General features: G+C 36.9%; 1 protein-coding gene and 1 pseudogene across 2 annotated transcripts; one reads left to right on the top strand and one right to left on the bottom strand.

The window, feature by feature from the left end:
• Positions 1-145: 145 nt before the first annotated feature.
• Positions 146-11,269, top strand: LOC121857578 (transmembrane protein 94-like). 2 transcript variants are annotated; one of them, XM_042353655.1, is made up of 6 exons: positions 146-242; positions 1,690-1,796; positions 2,130-2,276; positions 2,585-2,721; positions 3,001-3,194; positions 10,104-11,269. In XM_042353655.1, the coding sequence occupies exons 1-6, from the start codon at positions 159-161 to the stop codon at positions 10,149-10,151; spliced, it is 717 nt and encodes a 238-aa protein (XP_042209589.1). In that variant the 5' UTR covers positions 146-158; the 3' UTR covers positions 10,152-11,269. The 2 variants fall into 2 exon arrangements, with proteins under 2 accessions (XP_042209589.1, XP_042209590.1); XM_042353656.1 differs by lacking the exon at positions 10,104-11,269 and adding an exon at positions 8,542-8,767.
• On the bottom strand, positions 6,238-22,762 carry LOC121857577 (annotated as a pseudogene).
• Positions 22,763-24,209: the final 1,447 nt, after the last annotated feature.

Here is a 24,209-nt window from a genome sequence, read left to right as displayed (position 1 = left end):
TTCAACCTTTATATATATCTTCAATAGTTTAATAAAACCATTAAATATATATAAAATTATATATTTAAATAAGAGAACTGTGCGTTAGATACATGAATAATGAAAAAAAAAGTTATCACCATTAAATTAGTTTCTTTAGGTTGTTTGTGGTGTTTAGGATGACAGCTGATCACTCCTCACAACTCAGACCAAATTTCCCATTCAAGTTTTATCTCTCCCCTTACCATGTGATAAACAATCAGGTAAGGTCCTAAAACGTATATTAAAACCACTAATTAAACCTGAATTAATTTTAAAACTAGAATAAAGTTACGTAGTTGTAGATGAGATACGAATGGTGACTTGTTGTGCTTGTATAATAATTGACCTTTTTGAGTGAATACATAATTATTTATTTGTATATTGAGGGATTAAATAAGTATATGATGTGAAAGAGTGTGTTTTGGGGGTGTTATTTAGCGAGGGAGATGAGTTATGTATAATGGGTTAGTGTTATGTTGTTTACGTGTATATTAAGGTCAAGTTCTTTCTGGGTTTGTGTTATTTGACCTGTTCTTGATATAGTTTGATCTTATTTGACCTATTTTTGACATATTTTGACCTTATTTGACCTGTTTTATATAGTTTGACCTTATTTCACCTGTTTTTTTTATAATTTGACCTTATTTGACCAGTTCTTGATATAGTTTAGCCTTATTTCACCTGTCCTGTCCCCTAAAATATTAAAATTACCCAAACTAACCTAGCCAAAGGTAATTCTAACCAACCTAACCAATTTTAATATATTTTAACCTAACCCAAATAAAACCAAATCTAACCTAATAATCTTGTGGTCATTTTTGGTTAGGTTAGGTTCTTAACAATGAAAATATAGTGTTAGTGGATTATTTATATTATTTTCTTTTATAATTTATCTCTATAATCAGTCGCTTGAATGTCATTTTTATTTGAATTTTTTTTACCCGAATTAATTTTTAGCTGTGTAATTTATTTATTTGTTGCTTGTGTTTACTTTGTTATTTTTAGTTATATTTATAATTGAATGTTACTCTGGGTAGCTTCAGATGACCGATTAAATGTCGAAAAAGTCTGAATTACTAATACAGTCGAGTAACACTTGAAATGTTGGATACTGTACAAGAATAAAGGACTATTTCTTAAGCAGTTTTAGTGGATATATATATTTTTTTTTACATAGATCATTCTGTTCATTGTCATCCTCGCTGCAATGTTCAGTTACTTGGTGATGGCAGTGTGACAAGGAAGCTAAGTCCAGAATATGTCTTCAAAAGCAATACTCAATCTGCTTAATCAGCGCACATGGCTTGATTGATTAATACACCAAGGCAGTCAGTTTGAACCTGTGGTCTATTCACCCTGGATATATCATCTGTCGTACCGTATTAAAAAAAAATCAGCAAAATATCCCTCACAGACATCTGGCAGAAGAATTACAGTCTGGTGATGGCCTCATGACTTAGCGTTCCGTCAGCTCTTCTACTGTTATATATATCGTCTGTGTTGTGTACAAACTGATTCAAGTGAAATACAAAGAAAGGAGATGGGAGATGTTATACTGGCAGATAGTAGCATTCATTCCTGTGTGTTATATGTCAGGTTTGGTAAAATGATTATAAACTTGTTGCTTAATGTTGTTGTTGTTGTAGAATATTTCCTTTTGTTTTGAAGGAAATGGCCTGCAGTGCTGATGGCTTACCCACAAGTGAGGCCCTCAGTCTCTTGCATGAGGACATCTCCATCGCTTTGGATGAATATCAGAAGACAGAAGCTGAAAAGTAAGTGTAGAAAAGATTATTAATTAATTTTGAAATACAGTATTAACCTGTGGGGCATATTGGAGTCTGTACTTTCTTGTAAATGGGGCATATAGACTAACCAGGGCGTATGTGCGAATATCTCAACTCGGTTCAATTATTCGGGCTGTACTGCATGTTTTCTGCCCTTGGTTTCTTATGGGATTGTACCACGCTGGAGGTGTATCCACATTGCCTGACAATGATGCTATGGACTGACACAGAAAATGGGAAATTGAGCAACCCAGTGATGTGCCCTTGCTATTGTAAACACCTCATATGTTTGGTGATACTGTATTATGTTTTATATTTCAGGAACAAAGGTTTTGGACCAAAGAGTGTTCTGTATGAAGCCTTCCACCACAAGAGTAGTCTCTCTGTGTTTCATTGGACATCAGTGATAGCGTTGATCGTTGAAGGCATCGTGCTGCTGGTGGCCTTCGCTGCATGTAATGACCCCAGGTGTGTACAGTATGGGTCCATAAAATACAACAGGCATATGAAGTTACCTTTGATTCTTTCTGTGCTATATATTGACCTGAGAATGTGGACTGGTGTAATATTCTCCATACATAGGTAAAAATATATGACCTTATGATTTGGTATGAGTGTAAATACAAGCAAACATACAGTAGCAGTAAAGCAACCATTTGTTGACAGATAGGATAACTACTCTGATGTCCTTAATAATTTTTCCATTAGAGAATTTAAGATGAATTTTGTTCTGTTTAGATTTACAGATGATGTAATATGTTTATTATTATTATCAGGTACCAGCATCTTCCTGCCGAGTCCTTCTTCATTTTCTTAGCAGTAATTCTTAACGTGTACTTGGTGTGGTGGGACACTCAGCTGAGGCACAAAGAGGTCCCAAGACTCACACACAACGTCTTAAAGGATCTTAAAGGTAAAGCATTGTGACTTACGGTAACGTTTTTTTATTAATATCCGAACATTGTCTGTGAATTTTAAAACGGTTCTTTATTTAGTTACCCACAAAAGTACCGTCAGTGTGTGCGTTGTTTCATACTAGGACCTTGACACTACTCTCCTGCAACTTTCTACACTTATCATTACACCACTACCCACCACTGTTCTCTCCTAACTACAGTATTTGAGGTTTCTTTGTCACTTACTCTTGCTTGTTTCCGTTGGTGTCATGCGTGCCATTTTTTTTTTTTTTCAGAATACCACGGCAATGTGTTGTGGTCTGCCGAGAACTATCCTCACCTCCACTCCCCCCTCTCCCCCTGCATCACCCTCCAGTGGACTCGTCGCGATGGTAACACAGTCAACCTCCCTTGGTCTCTCCTGGTGCGTGGGGATATTATACTCATGAAACCTGGACAGAAAGTTCCTGCTAGATGTAGGCCCATGCAGGTAAGTAGTATAATTTTTATTTATTCCTAACATTTACTGGTACTACAGTATATGCACAAGTGATGCAACCCTGGTGCCTAAGGTCCGTAATTGCCTTGGATAATGAGGAGTATCTATTGAAATATATGTGGTGAAAGTTGCTGGCTGAGAAAGCATCTCCCCTTATTCAAATTAATTCTTATGGGGAAAATTGCCCCAATATTCACAATTTCGTTATTTTCAATGACTTTTAGGAATGCCTCCCTTGCGATAACTGGGGTATTCCTGGTACAGTATGCACGTGACACAGTACAGCCGGGCAGTCACCCAGCTGACCCAATGCCTTAATACATATGTTCACTTCCCACACATACACACACATGCTCTTAATTTTTTTTTTTTTTAGTTTTATAATTTCTTTATTTCTAAGCCACATTAGAGTATTGTAATGATTTCTTTTCTTCTCAAACAAGCACAGAGAAGCGATAAACATACTGAGATAAGGGAGAAGGATGGTTTGTTGATCCTTTATATAATGTACTTTAAACCTTTGTTATCAAACCACTATAAAACTATTTAAAATTCAGATACTGCACCATGTGGCAACAATGGTACATATTCTGTTACGAGTAATACTATTAGAAATGTCGTTTGACAATAAATTGACGATACGTATTTAGATAGCCAAGCAACTTATGAATTACACTGGTGTCAATATACATTACTGGACCCTCGATAAAGAATGATATTAGGTTCCTGAAACCTCAATTAGTTGTGAATCATTCTTTACTGAACTTCTTATGGGAAAGAGGGCTAGGGTCTGAACATCGCAAAGATTGACTTTTTTAACTATAGTACGTATGCCTATTTTCATCCACGATGGCGTCACAGCAGTAGAGTACTGCATTCACAAGAGTACTGTACTGTACATAACATAAAATATGGTAAGAAATGATTTATTGAGAATCGTGCATGTCGTATTCTCTTTACCACCGATCAACAACTAACCATCACCATCTCCCTACTGTACACCCATCTTATGATGTCAAACAACAAGCATGGAATTATTGTGATCCTAATACTACTCATAATAAAATCACTGGTACTGTACTTCCCAAGGTAAAACTACTTTGTTCAGCAGCACACCTCCATACATTATTTGTTACTTATGGCATTATAAATTTTATGATTTGACAGATAAGGATGGGTGTTTTATTCATATTTTATTTTGCGTTATTAACAAGGTTCTGAGTTATGAATAAATCAACTTATGAACGGGTCCTGAAATGTAACCCGTTCATTATTCAGGGGCCCCTGTACAGTATACAGATTCATCCAAGGCAAACACTTGGATGGATGCCAATATGCAGAAATTAAAAGCAATATAACATTTACGAGACAAAAACTTATCATATTTTCTACAAGATCTGGAGAAAAAATATAACTTAAGTGTACATCTATTATCTATACTGTAATTCAAAATTTATATTTCTTTAATATTGTATACCATCAGCTTCAACTACAGTATTACCCCGCCTAACGCGGTTTCACTTAACGCGTTTTATCATATACCCGGTGCCTCGCCAGAGCTGAACTTTCACTTAACACGGATTTTTTCCACATATACGCGGTGAGTGTCCGGCTCGAGACGCTATTTTTAGATTTGCCCCACCCTGCCTGACTGCCTGTTTTAGCTCATAAAATTCATACAAATTACCCGGCCAGAATATAATTTACATTGCTGGAATTCTTATAATTTGGTGATCATTTTGAATATAAACATCATATTTTTGCATTAGACATACAAATTTTAGATAAAATTTTTTCTCAAATTAACTATGTTATCTTTTGTGCAAAATATATGACATTTATATTCAAAATATTCCTGGTCTTACAAGGAATCCAGCAATGTCAATTATATTATCCTAACTTTAGTTTGAGGTATTATTTATTAAAATTTAGTGGTTATCCCACACATCTCCTTGGGACGGTTGGTGGGGGGTGGGGGGGAGGGAGGGACCGACCGACCATCTGTTACCCTGTGAAGAATTTTTTTTTTTTTTATTAACTGAAGATATTTGTTTTAGCTCATAAAATTCATACAAATTATCCGGTCTGAATATAATTTACATTGCTGGAATTCTTATAATTTGATGATCATTTTGAATATAAACATCATATTTTTGCATTAGACATACAAATTTTAGATAAAAAATTTTCTCAAATTAACTATGTTATCTTTTGTGCAAAATATATGACATTTATATTCAAAATATTCCTGGTCTTACAAGGAATCCAGCAATGTCAATTATATTATCCTAACTTTAATCTGAGGTATTATTTAATACTAAATGTTAAAAACCCTGGAAGGGAGGATTGGTGGGGGGTGGGGGGGAGGGTTGGGACTGACCGCGCGGTTGGAAGAGGGGGGGAGGCAAGGTGGGGTACTTTGATTGACAGATAGTGTTGTGAAGATTATTTTTTTTTTTATTAACTGAAGATATTTGTTTTAGCTCATAAAATTCATACAAATTACCTGGTCAGAATATAATTTACATTGCTGGAATTCTTATAATTTGGTGATCATTTTGAATATAAACATCATATATTTTTCATTAAACATACAAATTTTAGATAAAATTTTTTCTCTAGGTAACTATGTTATCTTTTGTGCAAAATATATGACATTTATATTCAAAATATTCCTGGTCTTACAAGGAATCCAGCAATGTCAATTGTATTATCCTAACTTTAGTTTGAGGTATTATTTATTAAAATTTAGTGGTTTTCCCCCAAAAATTTCTCTGAGAGGGAAGAGCCAGCGAGTGTAGTGTGAGAGAGGGAGGGAGTTGAGTCCATTATTTGAATGGACATTAACTTGGCGACTGTATTTCTCTTAAGTATTAATTGTGTGCATGTACCATCATAAAATTAAGATGTTATTTTTACTACAACATAGGTATGTGCCTTCAAAAAGTGGAGTTTGGGGGTCAGGCCGGTTTCTATTGGAATTAATCCCATATGTTCTGTTGTTCACTTAACGCGGATTTCACTTAACGCGGGACCCTCTGGGTTCAATTGACCGCGTTAAGTGGGGTACAACTGTACAAAGAAAATTATATAAAGTTAAATTTACCTGTACATGTGGTTTCTTCTCCAACACTTTCTATGAAGATATTTCATTCCATCCATCAATGGGTCCCAGCTTTCATAATGTGTGAGAAGTGAGACAGCAATAAAAGATGTCATCATGGGAATTGCACCAATATAAATTAGCAGTGAATACTTGATGCCCTTGAGCCAGATGTCCACAAACATTGTCAAGGGAATAGTTAAGCTCAAAGATAAAGTAGCCATCAATGATGAAGTAAGGAAGCATCCCCTGCAAAATAAAACACCTTCAATTCCCAAGTAATTCCAATGTAGGTCAAACAATTATAGAAGGTGTTAACTAAGAAGACAATTAAAAAAAAAAAGAATCTTTACTGCACAAATTTTTTCTTGCATTATCAGCTAAGAGAGGAATGTATGATATTCTCTGAAACACTTCAATTTAGAAACAAATTCAGACTTTATTTCAAGAAATAAAGTATAAAGGTAAGCACCTATTTGGTACATCCTTTTTCTCTTTTATGATACAGTGGCTACAATCAAGAACATATACACACACACACTGTTCGCTTTTGTCACTCATCCTCTAAACCGCTAAGACACATGCATTGTGCGATATTGTTCCCTTCCACAACAATGCTCAAAGACATCCTTCTACATTTTCCCTGTCACTTTACACAATCTAGCATCCTCAAACCACAGAGTCCATTCTCAAAAAGTACTTGATGCCATACTGTCTAGTCAGGCTCAAGATGATTATAAACTAACCTAAGGTATCATATTGTTTCACACAGAGTAAGTACAGATACTTCTTTTAGCTACTGTACCTATAGTTTTTTATTTTCCTTTTTTATGATGGTTTTTCAATAATCATAATCTATGGTTTAAACATATGGGAGATAATGGCTGGAATCAACATTTCAAAGAGGTCATGGTCATCAGTGCCCAACCATAAAAATTCTGGACATATTAATCAAATTTCATAAATGAGATTGACAATATCAATACTTTGTTATAAATGGTTTAATTGATAAAGCATTACTAACCAAAGCCAAAGAAGTTCAGACAGGACAGTTCCTACTAAGCCATTAACAGACATGTAGAACAGGTGTTGCAGATTTGGCAACTGAAATGTCTCCCATCCAAAAACATCCAACAGGGGGAACCCGGGCCACAGAATGATGGTATTGAAAAAGCCCACAAATCCTGGAGAAAAAAAAATATTAATAAGAAAACAAATTAAAAAGACCAATACATTCAACCTATCTATCTACAGTACCTACACCAACTGTGCCACAAATTTTGTTTTATTTCAAGAAGTTAAAATCATTACACTTTAATAATTCACACCCGAACAACTGAAGGCAATAAATTTGTACAGAATAAAGCAAAATTATCTCTCCCTGAAAAATAAGAATCCTCTCTTTGTGTTAGTGTTGTGTTCTGACAGTTTAACGGTGTGAATTCCCATGAAGAAGTAAATACAATGCCTGCCAAGTAACTGAAGTATGGCATATGAATACGATGTGACAGTTAGAAATTCAATGACAACACAATTGTATTAGCTTATGACTACCTGGTAAATGTAATAGGAGAGTGGTTAAGTTATCATTTCATATTACTGTACAGCTATATTGCTAAAGTATTACCTTCAAGAACTATAAAAACATTGACCAGATCATGATGGATCAGGGAGTTGATCATTCTTTGAACTGGGTCGACTCCTCTGATTTGCTCTTTGAGGAGATGCTGATATTACATAATGATGTCTTCTAGTCCATTTCAAACCATTATTGTCCAGAGGTGGCAAAGAAAATTACAGTACGAGATGACTCTCGTTGGAATGACTCCTCTATAAGTTCACTTTGTATGGATCGTAGAAGTGCTGAATGAGAGAAGCACAGGCAGTGAACAGACCGTACTAGATCAGAGTACATAATATGACTGTGCGTACGGCTGTTGTTTGTTCAGTGTGGGCACACAACGCTGAATATTGTATACTACAGAAGTCAAATGGCCTCATGTGGCAGTGACCAGAAAAAAATATATACAGTTATGAATGGGCTGTTGGGCCAAAGGTCTGGAATTACTATGCTTTGTTCCACTTCAAATGGTCAGCTTGCCTCAGATTTTTCCTGAGGTTTTTATGACAAAGATATCATGTGACCTTGATTGTGTTTCTTTAGATGAGAAATTTTCAGTTATTTTTAACCAAGTTACACAATAGAACTCACTCTTTCATCATTTTGTCTTACAGAGGTGAACAACATTCTGCACTATATCAAGGATTTGAAGAAGACTTTGTTGTCGTGATCTTACAAATGTATTAAGGTATCACTCTCTTATGAACATACTGCAGACTTTATTTGCAGAATCATATATATGTGATTTTCAGAGGGTAATTTTGTGTGATCTGAAAAACAGGCTTTATTACATCCACTTCTGGTCTTGATACTGAAAATATGTAAAATTATAGTCATCCAGTCTCGAGTCTCATTTTCATCAGAGATCATACTATGCTGGATTAGTTACTTTCTCTGTTAGAGAGAAGCAAGTGATCCATCTGGTCCAGTCAGCCTATAGGTTGCATCATTCAACTGAAACTGCCTATGTTGAATTCATAATGATTTGGTAATAAACACTTGCACAGAAAAGTCCTCCCTCCTGGCCCTACTGGATCTCTCTGCAGCATGGCTTCAGGATCTTTGGTCATTCAGTGTCCATGATGATGCATTCTCACTGTTTGAGTCTTATCTGTCAGAGTGATCTCAATGTGTGATAGTTGGTGGAACCGTTTCAGACCCGGTCCCTTTGCAGTTTGTCGTCTCACAGGGATCAGTTTTGGGACCACTTCTGTTTACAGTCCATACCAGTAGTTTTGTAATTTTGCTGGATGTGTAGGTTACTAGTGTGCCCTGAAGAATGCTGTGATGGCTAGGGAAACACTGAGTAACACTGAGTCCGTTTATTGTGGATGAGAGAAATACAAGTGGTGACCAGCGTGTGCCAAGCACGGCTCACACAGTCAGACTGAAGCTGCCTTGCCATATGGCAGCCTCGGGGCAATGTTGCCACATAACACGTGCAGTGTTGCCACGTGATTATATATATAAATGCTACTCGGCACAGTAGCTTATGTACAGGGTTGCTACTTGGCACAGTAGCTTATGTACAGGGTTGCTACTCGGCACAGTAGCTTATATACATAACCTACAGGATGTTCATGGTGTTGCCTTACTATTTCTATGCCAATGATACACAGCTTTATGTCCAAATGATAAATGTCAAGGATATTGAGAGATATTGAAATTCTTGATGTCTGATATTAAAAAATGGATGGCTAGACGAAAACCTAAGATGAATGATGGCAACACCGAGATTATCGTCATCCAAGGAAATAGGAGGGGTTACAGCACAGATGATTTTGGCTCTTTAAACTTTGGAGAAGTACAACTCAATCCTGTCAATTCTGCTCATAATCTTGGAATGTATACTTTGACTCAAAACTGAATTTTAGAGTCTATCTCGATTAACCCTTTAGAGGGCAGCCCCACACTTAGGTACTATATTCATTTTATTTTTACTTTTATCCTCTTTGCTACTGATTGGCTCATTAGCAGCTTGGGCAGTCGGTCACATCTCTGTTATGTACTGTTGGCGAATACTGGTCATGCACTGACTCCTGAGTATATCGGAACCTGCTCCAATGTTGGTCAAATCTGGTCTCAAATGAGCTCACACTCAGTGCCGTCACAACACTCTCGGGTAGATTGTTCCTCGAATTCACAATTCTCACTCCAAACATGTTTGCCCTCACAGTTTTATGGACTTGTGGCTTCTTCAACCTTGAGCTGTGACCCCTTGTGAGGCGGACGTCCGCCAGCTCCAGGTATGTACATTAGACCAAGCAGTGCCCCCTGAGGTGTTTATACACATCGATTAGGTCGCCTCTCGCCCGTCTGTAGTATAAGCTAGGTAGTTGCAGGCGTTCTAATCTCTCTAAGTATTTGAGGTTCTGTAGAGCAGGCCCCAGTCTGGTAGCCCTCCTTTGGACATTTTCAATCAATTGACAGTCTCTAGTATACCTTGGGGAAGCATCTGCTAATGCCAGAAGAATTCATTCAGCTAAAAGGTTAAAGAGCATAGAAACTCAGTTGCAACTTTCATATTCAAAATCTATCGGCTGTGAAACAGTTTTTAGATAGACAGTGTCTTGTGGCACTTATATTCACTTATTTTGTCTTGGGTTGACTATTTTAACTCTTTATGGGTTTGCCTACCTAATTATCTAGTGAAAAAAGTTCAGGGTGGTGAAAAAGGATGCCAGGCTTACATGTGCTCTCCTACTGAGGACTTCCACTACCCTATTCTTAATCGAATTGCACTGGCTTCCAATTAAAGAAAGAAAAAAGTTCAAACTCTGCCTAATGACTTTTAAGGCACTTATGTTTGATGAGCCTAAGTAATTGTCCAACCTACTAAATCCTCTGACCTAGAGCATTGTGGAAATGCTCTTTTGTGGCCCAATCCTTTTCCTATATCGCACCCAGATTGTACAATCATTTGCCTGCATCCATGAAGCAGCTGACTTCTGTGGAGGCTTTTAAGAAACAACTTAAGACCTTTCTTTTATTTTGAAAGCACATGATCCTGAAAAGAGTTTTGGAAGTGATACAACTTAAGGATTAATGAACTGTCACTTCTTGTGATTTTTGTTATATTTTTATTTTTATTTTTTTATTCTCAGAACTTTGACTTGTGAAATTTTGAGCGCTAGTGAATTACTTGGAAGAATTGGAGCTTTTGTTTCTCAAAAGTGCCAGCTTTTATTATTATTAAAACAATATCTGATTGATCAATAAATCTCCCAGAGCTAACTGGGTACTAAGGGCATGGAATGGGGGGAGGGGAGGGAAGAGTGCAAAGAAGAGGAGAGAGAGATGATAGAAGGGAAAGGAGAGGAAATTAATTCACTTACCAAAGAACATAGTAAAATCCATACGATCTTCAGTTGGAACCTTGTGCTTCAGGAAGACCATGTAACAGGCATAAAGAATAGCTCCAGCTATTGACCATACCACACCAACAGGCACAACTGAACTTTCAAGGTTGAGGTCTTCCAAACTAACAAAAACCTGAAAAGTAATTGGCAAGACATATATCCAAAATATCTTAAAAATATTTGTTGGGTATATTCAAAGTTTTAAACTGTTTTTTTCTTGGATAAACACTGTCATCAATCACAAAACAGTAATGAGGTCTCCTAGCTTTCAAACATGTATCATTATCACATGTACACTTTCCAGAACATGTAGTGTATCTCGAAAACTAGATACACTACAATACTGTACAGGGATCCCCGACTAACGAACGTCCAACTTACGAACGCCTGCAGATATGAATGGGGTTAAATGTGAAATTTACAGTATCTCTTTAATTTACCTGTAAGCCCCCAGAAGATGTTTTAAATCTGACCAATATCATGTACATTTTGAGGCTATGTGCACTTGATATTAGGAGATATTCTAAAATCAATAGTAAATACTTTTTACAATACAAAAATGCCTGAGTACAATACTGCATTAAAGAAAAAGTATTGGAATTTTCTGTTGAAAAGGGAACCCCCGCCCTGGATCCACCCTTGTGGTTATTTGCACATACAGGTACAAAATATTTAAAGTCAACAACATCCTGCAGTCTCCCATCCACACCACTGCACCTCTTGTGTACCCACCTTCCACACTCACTGCACATTACTGACGCTACCAACACCATTCTTACAGACAACACATAGCCATTAGCAATTTTGGATAGTGCAAACTTTGAGGATGGAAATTTCTGAAAAATAGTTGAATTATGATATATTATGAACTATGGAAGTTTTGGTGGATAAATATCACAAAGATGAAGCATAAAATTTTATATGCTAAAATCTGGGCCTTTGGCTGGTTATGTGATACAGTCTTAAAAAAATAAAATAATATAATATACCTGTAATAATATAAAAATGGACAGTACTGTACATTACATCTAATACAATATTTGACTACTTACCACACCTGCAACCATAAGAAGAACTGAGGCCAATTTGGAGAGAGTAAACTTGTCTGTTAAGGATGATGGAAATATGGCAGCAAGAATCACAGGTAAACAATCCAGATGTTGATGAAATAATATTGACAACACCAGCTTCTGTGTTGCTAAGTGCTATTTGGTAGCTGTAATTGCCTGCAAACCACTGAAAAAAAGATAAATCTAGATTAGGAAGAAACCTCAAAGACTCAAACTATCTAAAACTATGAAATCCTATTGGTATGGCCAAAGGTTGCGTGAAATTCTAGCATACTGAACACCCCATGATAGCTGCCAGACATAATAAGAGTAAATTTATTCAGTGGCAGGAAGCATAATTCATATCAACAATGCACTATCTGTAAGACAGTCCTTCACCCAATCACACCAGGAGTGATCTGAACAATATATGGTCCAGCTAAACCATGAAATTTTAAGGTAGCCAGCCAGCAGTAAGGAGATAAAAAGTTGAACTCACAAGAATCCCAACAATCTCATCAATCAGCAATAATGATAAGTACAGTTCTCCTAGCCCCTGAGTCTTAGCTTATTCATAGCCAAACACTTGGGAAACAGAGGGAAATCTATAGTTTGTTCGCTCGAACTTTGCAACTGAGGCTGAAGGTCAGTTTGTTACGAGATAACTGATTGGCTGGTAGACGAACATACGAAGAATCACTACAGTTCTTCAGTATTTAATTAATCATATATATATTCTGATACTTTAAAGAAATTAACTTTACTGTGTTGATCTCTGGTAATTTCTGCACTTGGGGAAATAAACATTAGCATGATAGGGCAAACATATTAACTCAAGAAGATGTGGAAACGTCCTATCTGAGGAGACTAGGACTCTCTGGCATCCAATAAATCGGAATTTGCAATAAGTTGGTATGGCACATGATAACCATTACATTTTGGAGTAGTCGGCAAATTGGCGCTAAGTTAGCAGGAGCCAAGTTATGTGCAAGAACTCAAAAGCTGGCCCATGCTTAGTAGCCCATGTCGGCCCCATGATCATCAGTTTACATGCGCCTCGTGTCACTGGTAGACCTTCTGACAGTGATTAAGCGCCCATGAAGCGTTACCGTACAGATAGTGTTAAGTGTCATGTATAAAGTGTAATCTTTTGCTTGTCAGCACAATTATTTACTGTGACTGTGAAATAATACTTGCCGGCAAATTCTGATTAATTGGCAAGGCCTCGGTCCCATATGTGCTGAGTTATGGGGGGTTTACTTGACTCCCAATATTGTGAGAGCAACTTGGCAAGGATTTAATAATAATTAATATCTCTCACTTTCACACACATACACAGAATGAAGGAGATTTAATATAAAAAGCCAAGTGAATATCCGAGATAAAATCAACATCTATACTTACCAATAAACAAAATATACTAGATATTTTCATAACTTCCTTAACAGATAATTTATTTGCTGCCTGCATAGCCAGTTGTTCAGCACGGACAGAGGCAGAAAAAGACAGGCGAGACATCATGGCATCAACTGCCTCGTTTTCTGACATTTGCCGAACCTAAAATAATGAAAATTTTTATAAATGAATATCCTATAAGAGACAAAGGAACAATATAAGAAATCCAATTTTATGATTTAGGGGAGGAGATAAAAGATTTTTGGGATTATCCACAAATAAAACACTGGTAAAGATAGAAGAGATTGATTGATTGATTGTGGTAATTACATCCCTGGCAATGCAACAGCCGAATTAAACTAAAAGCTTAGAAGGCTAAAAACAAATAATGAAAGCCAAAAAACATAAATAAAAATAGTTTAGATTTTTCATAAAACCATTTAAACATTCGATAAAACTCAACGCTTTTGTAAAATGGCAGCTTCCTCTACAAAGGAGAGGATGTCCCCTCCCATGCTGCCCCCCCCCCCTCCTCCTCCCAGCACCAAAGAAATGGTAAGGCCCGTCTCCCCCCTGGGACTCGGAGAGGTGCCCACGACAAAGATCTGTAAGACTGGGGGCACTCCACCAGGTGTCGAACAGTCAATGGGACCATGCAGTCATCAAAATGGGGAGGGGGCACCCTCTCCATTAAAAAAAAAAACATGTGTCAGCTGCGTGTGGCCAATGCGGAGGTGGACCAAAATAGTCTTCTAGCGGCGTTACAGTCCCTGATATCCCCAGGCACCCAAAGCAGGATGAATGTTGCAGAGCTTGTTTGCTCCAACAGCATCCCACCTGCATTGCTAACTTGAGTGGATGTCAGCTCTTATTACTGGCTTCATATCAGAAGCAGGTAGATGTTAATGATGTGCCACAGAGTGAGGAGCAGCTGTTTTTGCCACAGCAAACAATGAAATTCTGGCCCAGATGTTGAAAGAGAAACAGCCACTCTAAAATAACTATAACCAAGGGATGAGGCAATGAGATACAGTGGCCCCTCGGTTAACGAACTCAATCCGTTCCAGAAGGTCGTTCGTTAACCGAAACGTTCGTTAACCGAAACCATTGTTTCAATGGGTTTTTGGGTAATTGGTTCCAGCTCACCGAAAATTTCCTAAATTCAACAAAAATGGTAGAAAAGTTCACTTACTTTGAGGTGTGTATGTAGAAGGCTCCTGGATGATGATGATGATGATGGGATTTAGAATGGGGGTGGAGGAGAAGGAAGAAGAGAAGGCATTGGGGTGGAAGAGAAGTCACCCCATGGTGCCATTTCATCCATAAAATTTTAGCTCTCTGGTTTAATTCAAGATTATTTTCTTTAAATCAACGCTGCACTGCATTATATATTGTCAATATATAAAATATATTTCAAAATGACCAATAATTTGCTTGGAAACACAGAAAAAAAGCGTTTAGTTGAAGAGAGTCTCAAGCAAGATGTTACCTCCAGTGAAAACAGAGAGAGACTGACGCCTGTTTGCTGTGTTAAGAGGCTGGATGCCGCGCATTAAACTAGTCACTTTACCTTCAATTTTGTTCAATAATTGTTAAAATGACTAAAAAATTGAATATTAAACTTTTAAAATTATTGAATAGTATAAACATCTTGATATTTACAAAAATAGTAAGGAATTTAAGCCCTAGAACCGATTAATGTATTGGCGGACTGATACTAAACCTGGTTGCCCGGTCAGTGCAAGCGAAAACATGTTGAGGTCGGTTCGTAATAAGTTCGTTAAGCGAATTTTTTTTCGTTAACCGAATTGAAGGTCCTTATGGAAGGCAGTTCGTTAATCGAAATTACGTTAACCGAGGTGTTCGTTAAACGAGGGGTCACTGTACTTGCAAAGGCCTGGAGAGCACTGTGAGAATTGCTAAATATTGTAAAATCACAATGAGGTCGGGTAAAAATAATCTTGAGGGCAAGTAAAATACCTGAAAGCTCTTCTGTAAAACAGCTGCCGTAGCGGGTAGACTACTGTCACGGCAGAAGTTGGAAAGACTACCGGTACCCAAAAACCCACACCTACATCTGACGTTGAGTCCTCGGTGTAAACAGGGATAGTCCCTCTGTGAGACGAGGCATGCTCTAAAAAAAAAAGAGAATGAACCACACAGGGAAGGAACAAGTCCTTCCTTATTTTAAAATACTGACAAACTTGAACTTCAGGGAGAATCCACAGGGCAGCTCTAGGGAACTGCTTGGGGCATATCTGAATAGGAGAAAGACAAAGAAGACTCGCAACCTCCCTTATCCTGAAGTCAAAAGGTCGCGCGAGGCTTGGATGTTAAGTGTAGGGTGGGGACATATTCTCGTCAGCTACACAAGTGTTGGTTACAGATTGCAGAAGGCAACTGAGGCAAAACCAACACTGGACCTGGAGATATTGGCATCGAAGATCATCGGGTGGCTCATCAGCAACAACCAGTAGACTTGGAATTGGCTAGAACCTGAAAGCACCAGTCACACCCCAGCATGATGAATAGAGTTCAGTGTAGTGAGTCTAACCTCAGTGGCTGAGGAGCACACCTCACACCCATAATCCAGTTTGGGTCTAACTAGTACTATGTGGTAAAGGTGTAGCAGAATTCGTCGGTCAGCACCTCAAGAAGTGTGCCCCAAGATTTTCAATAACTTGAGAGCATACTAAAGACTCTTTCAGGTAATAAACATGTGGCTGCTATAGAAGCTGGTTGTTAAGATAATGCCCAGTAAATGGGTCTCTGTGACACAGCACAGGCAACCATAGAGCTGTAGATTGGAATTGAGGTGAACACCTTGGCGGCAGCAGCAGAAATGCATGGTAACAGTCTTCAAGGGAGAAAATTTGAAACCATGCTCTGTGGTCCAATGAAAAGCCTTATCTAGTGCAAGTTGCATGTGACGTTCAGCCACTAACTTGCGGGAAGCTGCATACCAAGTGGCCAAGTTGTCTACATACAATGAGAAGCTGTTACCCCATTTATTGCAATGGTCCTGAATATGTGGTGCTGACATTTCTGTGGCAATGTGGACCCTAAAAGTCCAACAGCCCAAGAACTGACCTATTATTGATGGTAAATTTCCCTGCAAGCCAAAATTTTGAAGGTCCTTAAAGATGCCGAATCTCCAAGCTGTGTCATATGCTTTCTCTAGGTCGAATAAATACAGATGAGATGTTGGCAATGAGCAAAGGACTCACAGACCGAGGACTCAATACAAACAAGAGCATCTGTTGTTGCAGCATCATCCGGAAGCCAGATTAATATGGTGAAAGAAGGGCATTCTTCCCCAGGTAGTATACTAATCGAGACTTGACCATCTTTTCAAACAGCTTGCAGATACAGGAGATAAGAACTATGGGGCAATATTCTCGAGGGCAAAGAGCCTCTTTTCAAGTCTTCTTGAAAGGCAAGACAGTAGCCTCCCACCATGAGAATGGGGTTGCGAATAGCGAAGTAGTATTCTTTTACCAATAAAAAATTCCAGGAATGTTGAATTTTCCGGGTTTGAGAAATTTGTATCATTACCGGGAAATCTCTCATTCCCGGAAGAGCTCTGCATCAATTATTCAAGTTAGTGGGGAGCTGAATTATATCAACTGTAGCTATACTACCACAAAGAATCTCAAGGGAAAATATAGTTTCTATTATTAGTATAAAAAAATAAGTAAAATAAAATCTAATCATGATTTTTTCACTCTGATTTAAATCATATTAACTCTGTCTTGAACTACAGAAATTCCAAAACTAAGCCCTGGACATAAAGAATTTGTTGAAGATCTTCACTTTCAGTAATTACATTCCCAACAATCTAGACTTACCTTTAAATTTAAATAGTTACTGGTATTCTCTTAAAAGAAGCATCACTACATACCTCTGTCAATTTGCTGAAGCGGACGGACTTTACTGAAGAGTCATCAGATTCTCCATCAGAGCTTTTTTCTTGCAATTCTTGTAGTTTCAGAGGAACATACTTTGGTTCACTCTGAAAATAAAAGAGAGGGCTTGGTGAGTGGTGTTAGGGCTCTGAACATTTCGAAATAATCATGAAACTACAATACAATTATGTCCCTCTGAAAATATCTTAACTTCTTCATACAGCAATGGCCAACTCAAGACTAAATTATTTATGTTAACCTCGACTATACTGTGGTCATACCTTGTTATCCATTAAAAAGAACTGACACGCTTCATATGAGAACACTTTGGGGAGGGGAGGTGGGCAATACAAAAAAATCCAGGGATTTATGGTCCTTTTAACTAATCAGTTTCCTTTCATAGTGGTTCTCCAATGATCAGGTTTAGCTAACACGAAGCTGTGGCCTCTTGAGAGTACAGTAATTGGTACAATATTGCATTTCAAAATTTTTGAGAAGTGAATGTTTTAGTATTTATGCAGTAGCTAGTAAACCTCAATCCTATGTCCAATTTCCCTCTGTCTTGTAATGTCTATGGGCCCAAGGATTTGCATCTGTCCTCATATGACAAATGCAATGTATGCTAACTCTGGGACTAGATTTATTGCTACATGCTGCATTTTGGGGGGAGTAATTCATTATATTTGGCTAGAAAAAGTGACCAGTATTAAACTCATAGTCAATGATAGGTCTGACTCGTGTCAAATAAAGTGGTACAAATATATCCTTATTTATAAAGGTAAAGATACTCTGTATTAGCCAAGTCTACCATTGGCTTTAGCTGCAACAGTGGAAAGCAGGTTTTTCAATAATTACAATCGAAAGGTTGAGTACATTTTCACTTGTGTACAAAGAAATGTATGTGTTTGCCCTCAGGACAATTTTTTTTTACCTGTATTGCATATATATATGTGTGTGTCTACACACATACACAATACAGGTAAAGTAAATTACTGTCTCTAGAACGAATGCTCCTTGTCCCAGCAGTGAAAATGACGGCAACTTTAAAAATACCCGCAGACATTCTTGGGTACATCCAGGGTGTCATCATGCGAATAATAGAGGACTGCGAAATAAAAATTAACGAATTATTCGGGCGTACTGTACATTCAATATAAAAAATTTTCCCAAATCATCTGTGCACTTGTGCTCTTCACATTTCTTTTTCATCACTCATAATGCACAGCAGATTATAATCAGTTATGCTACCATTATAATGTTTCCTAACAAATGCAAAAGTGATGGTACTGAATCAACACTTAAACTCTGTGACCATGGTGTAGGAACCACAAAAATTATGGCTTTGAAAAAATGTGATAAATTATTAAGTGTTCAATATTTCAGCCCCAAGTTAACCCCTTCACTATGGGGATGCCACTCTTTTAATGTTTTATTTGGTTAATGCCAAATAATTTGATTCAGCAGAGAGCCCCTAAACACAAGGGGTTTATTAGCACACTACAGTATACACTGTACAGTACGAATATAGGTAAAAAAAGACAGAATAATACCGTTTCATTTTTTTTTCAGTGATAAACTATGTTTCATTGAAATTAAAACAGTATTTAGTAAGTAAAATACAGATACAAAGGCCAAACCAGCCTAGTGAGTGCCAGGGCACTCTTGGAGGCACCTGAAAATACTGCACATTTATCTCAAGGCACTCACAGTTGACCCTTAATTTACACAGTACATACAGTACTATAGTTATACAAGGTATTCTTCAAAAACACTGAACAAACAGAAGCCATGTAAAAATGAACAACGAGCCAAAGTCTTGAGGCTTTTTTCAGGTATCCCCAGGTGCTTAGGTCTGTCTCAAACAATGATGCAGATTTTTGCTCAACACCTTTGAAGACCACAAATTTATTTATTCATTGTCAGGTCTGTTCGGAGAGATCAGTCAGTTGGTTTATCAGGGCTAGGGTAGTGAGAGTTACCTCACTTCAGCGAAAGGTTGACCGTAATACTGTATGATGTATGATAAACAATGAAATTGATTCATATCATATCAGTTCAGCAAGGCAGTCAACCAGGTGTATCTTTCGTGAGTTTGTGTGTGTGCATCTGTATGCCATGACATCACACCAAGGGGAGGGAGCACGGTCTGGGTGACAAGCCACTGACTCGGTTAAAGCCTCCTGCCTACCGAATCCATACAAACATTCACTTCCCCCACATACACACCCATGCTCTTAAGTTTTCTTATTTTATAGCTTTATACTATTTATTTTTATTTTTTTCAAAGCCACATTAGAGTGGCGAGTCAGCAACATAGCTACAGCCCACTGCCTCCCAAGTTCGTTCGTTCATTCTCTCTATCTCTCTCCCACTCATACACACACTTCGCTTTTCTTAGTTTATAGTTTATTGCATATTAATTATTTCTAGGCCACCTTAGAGTATTATAATGATTTTTCCTCAACTTTTATAGCATTACTGTTGTCTTTTATTGTCGTTATGAAAAAGTGCCAGAATTAAGGTAGAGGGGCTCCATAAATGGTTGTAGAACACATCCCCATAAGATTAAGAATTCACTTTGTGATTTCAAGTCAGGCGAAGTTTTTGCAGAATGTAATCCTCGCATGAAGCAAGGGTCAGAGGAATTATGCTTACAAACATACAAAAACACCCGGAAAACACTGAACAGTTGATCAACTGTCATTTCTAAATATCTAATATCAGTCTGGCAGCCATTATCTTGGCATAAAAAAATTAAATTGTCTCTGACTCAGTGTCTGGGTCTTAACCACTTTGGCCTCAGCTCTAACTGGGCCCATATGCTGAATTAGCACTAATGACTTGGTTAAATACTACAGGTATCGTAATTCAAGTGGATTAACAATAATCTCCACTGTTCATGTTATGCCAAGCACCAAGAGGTTGAGAATACTGTTATACAGATCTCTCTCAAATGTAAATTTTTATGACAAAACCATCTCAAACAAAAAGAAAAAATCTAAGTTTTTATCCATTTTATGTAAAGTACACACAACAATATAATAGACTGGAGCGGACCTTTTCAGTTCCGAATTTCCCCTTCATTAGATATCCTAAAAATGTCATTCCTTACAGTAATATACCTTTAACTTATACTTTCTTATTATCAAAACTGTTAAACACACATTCAACATATATAATTCTATCTTCAGTACAACTTCCCTCTCACAGAACATTACAACAATGGTGAATTTCTTTCACACATTATTATTTTCAACAAAATCTATAACTAAAAATTTTATTAAAAATTTCATCATTGTACTTTACCCTAATGACCTGATACAACAGATCACACACACAACTACTAATCCTCCCCCAAAAGTAGATTTTACATTTCACACACAATTTATTCTCATTTAAGTTCTAAATTCACTCCCTCATTTTTCATATTTCTATCATCATAAACCCCAATAAATATTTGTTTTAATTTTTGAGTTGAATGCCAATTTATTTTCCAATTCTTCAACAAAATTTTCTTCCTATAATGCATTCTTAACTTCATATCTTTGAATGCTAACAACTCCTGTACATATGACTGGCAAAAATAATTTAGAGACACCTTTTCATCATTGTTGTTATAAATCGTTCTAGCTTGTTGAATGGGTAAATAGTGCCACAGGACCAAATGTATCAGTTGAGCATTCGCATCACTGTCTCTCGCAACACTAGATGCCAGCTGGTCCAAAGTGAAGATGGGCACAGGTGGAGGGGTGCGCCTGTCTCTCGTCTGCAAGAGCTTCATATCAATAAGAAGAGTAATAAAAATAAATACTTCTATAATATACATTACAATAATCAGTATAAACCCTGATAATTATTGGTAAAACATTAAAAAATATTTTCCATAAATTTGATTAAGATTTCCTGACATTTTCGCCCCCAGGCCCCGATGTGGGTCAGTGACCTGTGCCCGGGTGGGCTAATCCCTGTAAAAAATAATAATAATAAAATGGATAAAAACTTGGGAAAAAAAATAAATAACAAAATGGGGGTAATCAGCCTCAGGTACGTAGTCATCTGAGGTCCTCATCAATGACTTAGGTGAAGGTTTCTGAGCACAGTAAAACTCCACACAGTGCAGTAGCTGCATTCTCAGAAAATGCCAGGTCATGCAAAATAGCAACTTCTAAAGAATTAATGTATTCTCTGGGTTACAGATTGTTCATAAAACTTGTTAAAAGTAACCTTTTGACAAGTGTTTAAGTATAGATATTCCTCACTATATGCAGTCTGTATACTGAATAGACTTTTGTATAGAAGAAATTTTTAAGTAAGTGAACACTTTTCACTATGTGCTACATATATTCATTAATACATAATTTCTCCTGTCATGCAAATTTTAAACAGGTGTACCCAAACAATTTTGGACCACACCACTCTACTACAACCTATGCAGTTGCAATACATTTATCCATCAAGTTAAATGAGACTAGTGAGGTGGATATGCAATGTGGCACTGAAAGACAAAAAATCCTTTTCAGAGGTAAGAGGGTGGCTGGTATTGAGTTCTATTGGCAAAATTCTGTGTAGCAGTATGCTGAGATGGTTTGGAATTTTGGAGAATGAATCACACTAATTAGGTCAAGAGGTGTATGAGTCTAAATGTGGGGGGAGAAGAGCCAAGAATGACATGGGGAGAGGTTGTAAGAAATGACATTAAGAGTTAAGAACCTGACAAGAGGGAATGCAAAGACTGTAGAATGGAAAGTTGCCATCAGATAATCACGGCTAATCCACACAAGCGTGGAAAATGGTTATAAAACACTTTGCCCAACCCGGTCTTCAAACAATTGTCTTTCCCTCATAAAAAAAACACCACACTCCTCCACCAGTCTTACCACAACTGCCACACAATAAATTTACTGTTATTTTTACATTAATTTACACCTAATTTAGAGATATAGAAAAGAAAGGTATCGACAGCAGTGACAATAACAATGACGACTGACCATCAGAACTCCCCAATGCTAATGGTAGAGATAACAATGAGGGACATGAGCAATGAGGAGTTTGGAGGCTTATCAACAACATGCTTTTACACCAGATTTGAGGCTATAATTGAGTCTCTTTCTGAAATTGTTGGAACAAAGCCAGCAGTAAGAAATTACTCTATTTAGCTATGAAATATTATGCTTTAATAATTGCTGTATCACCTTAATATAAATGACACAAAATTATTGTAAGGATTAAGGCGCAAAATCTATTTAAACTTTGCATAATTTGAACACTGAAGTGAAGGAGTTAATAATACAATTAAGTACTACAAGCACCCATTCACAATTACATCAACATAATACTGTATTTCATCACAACTCCAAATGGCAAGTACAATTCAACATACCAAACGTCTGACAGCGGTAAATCTTCATCCTCCATTGAATCCACTTCCTGTAATAGCAAGAGAATATTAGAAGCATACTCAACTCAACACTTAATGTTGTCTGGATGTTATTTATGGAAAATTTTGAGCTAGAAAGCTTAAATTTGGACACATTACTGACCAAGTGCTTTGACAATACATTTTTCACTTCATATTAATATACACTCCCTCCCAGTGCCTCTTCAGGTGATGCAGGAAGAATGGGCTGTACAATGAACATACTGTACATCACTACTTGCTTTGCTATTGTTTTTTGTTGAACACATTTTCTTATATTTTTAATTTTATATTTTGCAATATTGATGGAAGTGTAAAATATTTAATTTTTGGTGAACATAACACACATTGAACTGCATGTATGAACTAGCCAATTTGTAAAGTATTGATTGATAAACGATAAAGGTTTTACTGTATTAACCCCTTCATTGTCTCTTAAATATTTCATTTGGCTAATGCCAGATGATTCTATTCAGCACAAGAGGAAGTGAAGGGGATAAGGGGGAAAGAGAAGGCAAAGTTATGAAATAAAATGGTGGTCTGGAGGCCTTGGAAATAAAAGGAATAACCAATGCCTTTTGTAATCAGTAAATATTCTACAGTATGTATAGCATGACTCAAGTCTAGTTAACACAGAAAAAAGAGCAACACAATTACCCTAAAATAAATTTATTTCCATATCACATATAAAAAATATCAAAAAAATAATCTAATATGAATTGCAATAAATAACTTACCTGGTAAATACTCTCATCGTGGTTTCTTTGGGCACATTGGTGTCTCCAGGGGCTCCAAAATATAAATCCCAGCAAATATAGTGAAAACATACTGGTCTTTAAGTATGTACTGAAAAAAGGTTTATTGAAGCCGGTATCATTGAAGATATACTGAAAATAAAATTTGAAAAATATAAAAAAGTCTATTATTTTTCATCCCTTATACTATATATTTATTTTCTCTTAATGTTACAAACAGCGTATACTAAAAAGAAAGTGTTTCAGGCTCAAGAGAAACAGATACCCTCCCATTATTTGCTGCTGATCATTCATTAATAACTTGTGCATAAGATGTGTTCTGCTACAGTGCTTCCCTTCCACAACACAATCTAAAGATTTCCATCTGCTTTACCCACATTACTTTAGTAAACCTAATACCACC

This window comes from Homarus americanus, unplaced genomic scaffold, assembly GCF_018991925.1.
Source record: "Homarus americanus isolate GMGI-L3 unplaced genomic scaffold, GMGI_Hamer_2.0 scaffold2040, whole genome shotgun sequence".
Taxonomy (NCBI): domain Eukaryota; kingdom Metazoa; phylum Arthropoda; class Malacostraca; order Decapoda; family Nephropidae; genus Homarus; species Homarus americanus.
Note: the sequence above shows the minus strand (reverse complement) of the source record. Positions and strands in the feature narration are given on the sequence as shown.

Bases quoted from the DNA above. Each gene is read 5' to 3' on its own strand.
- LOC121857578 (XM_042353655.1), top strand. From the start codon at position 159: ATGACAGCTGATCACTCCTCACAACTCAGACCAAATTTCCCATTCAAG. The intron at 243-1,689 runs GTAAGGTCCTAA...TTTGTTTTGAAG, and splicing joins ACCATGTGATAAACAATCAG to GAAATGGCCTGCAGTGCTGA. The intron at 1,797-2,129 runs GTAAGTGTAGAA...TTTATATTTCAG, and splicing joins CAGAAGACAGAAGCTGAAAA to GAACAAAGGTTTTGGACCAA.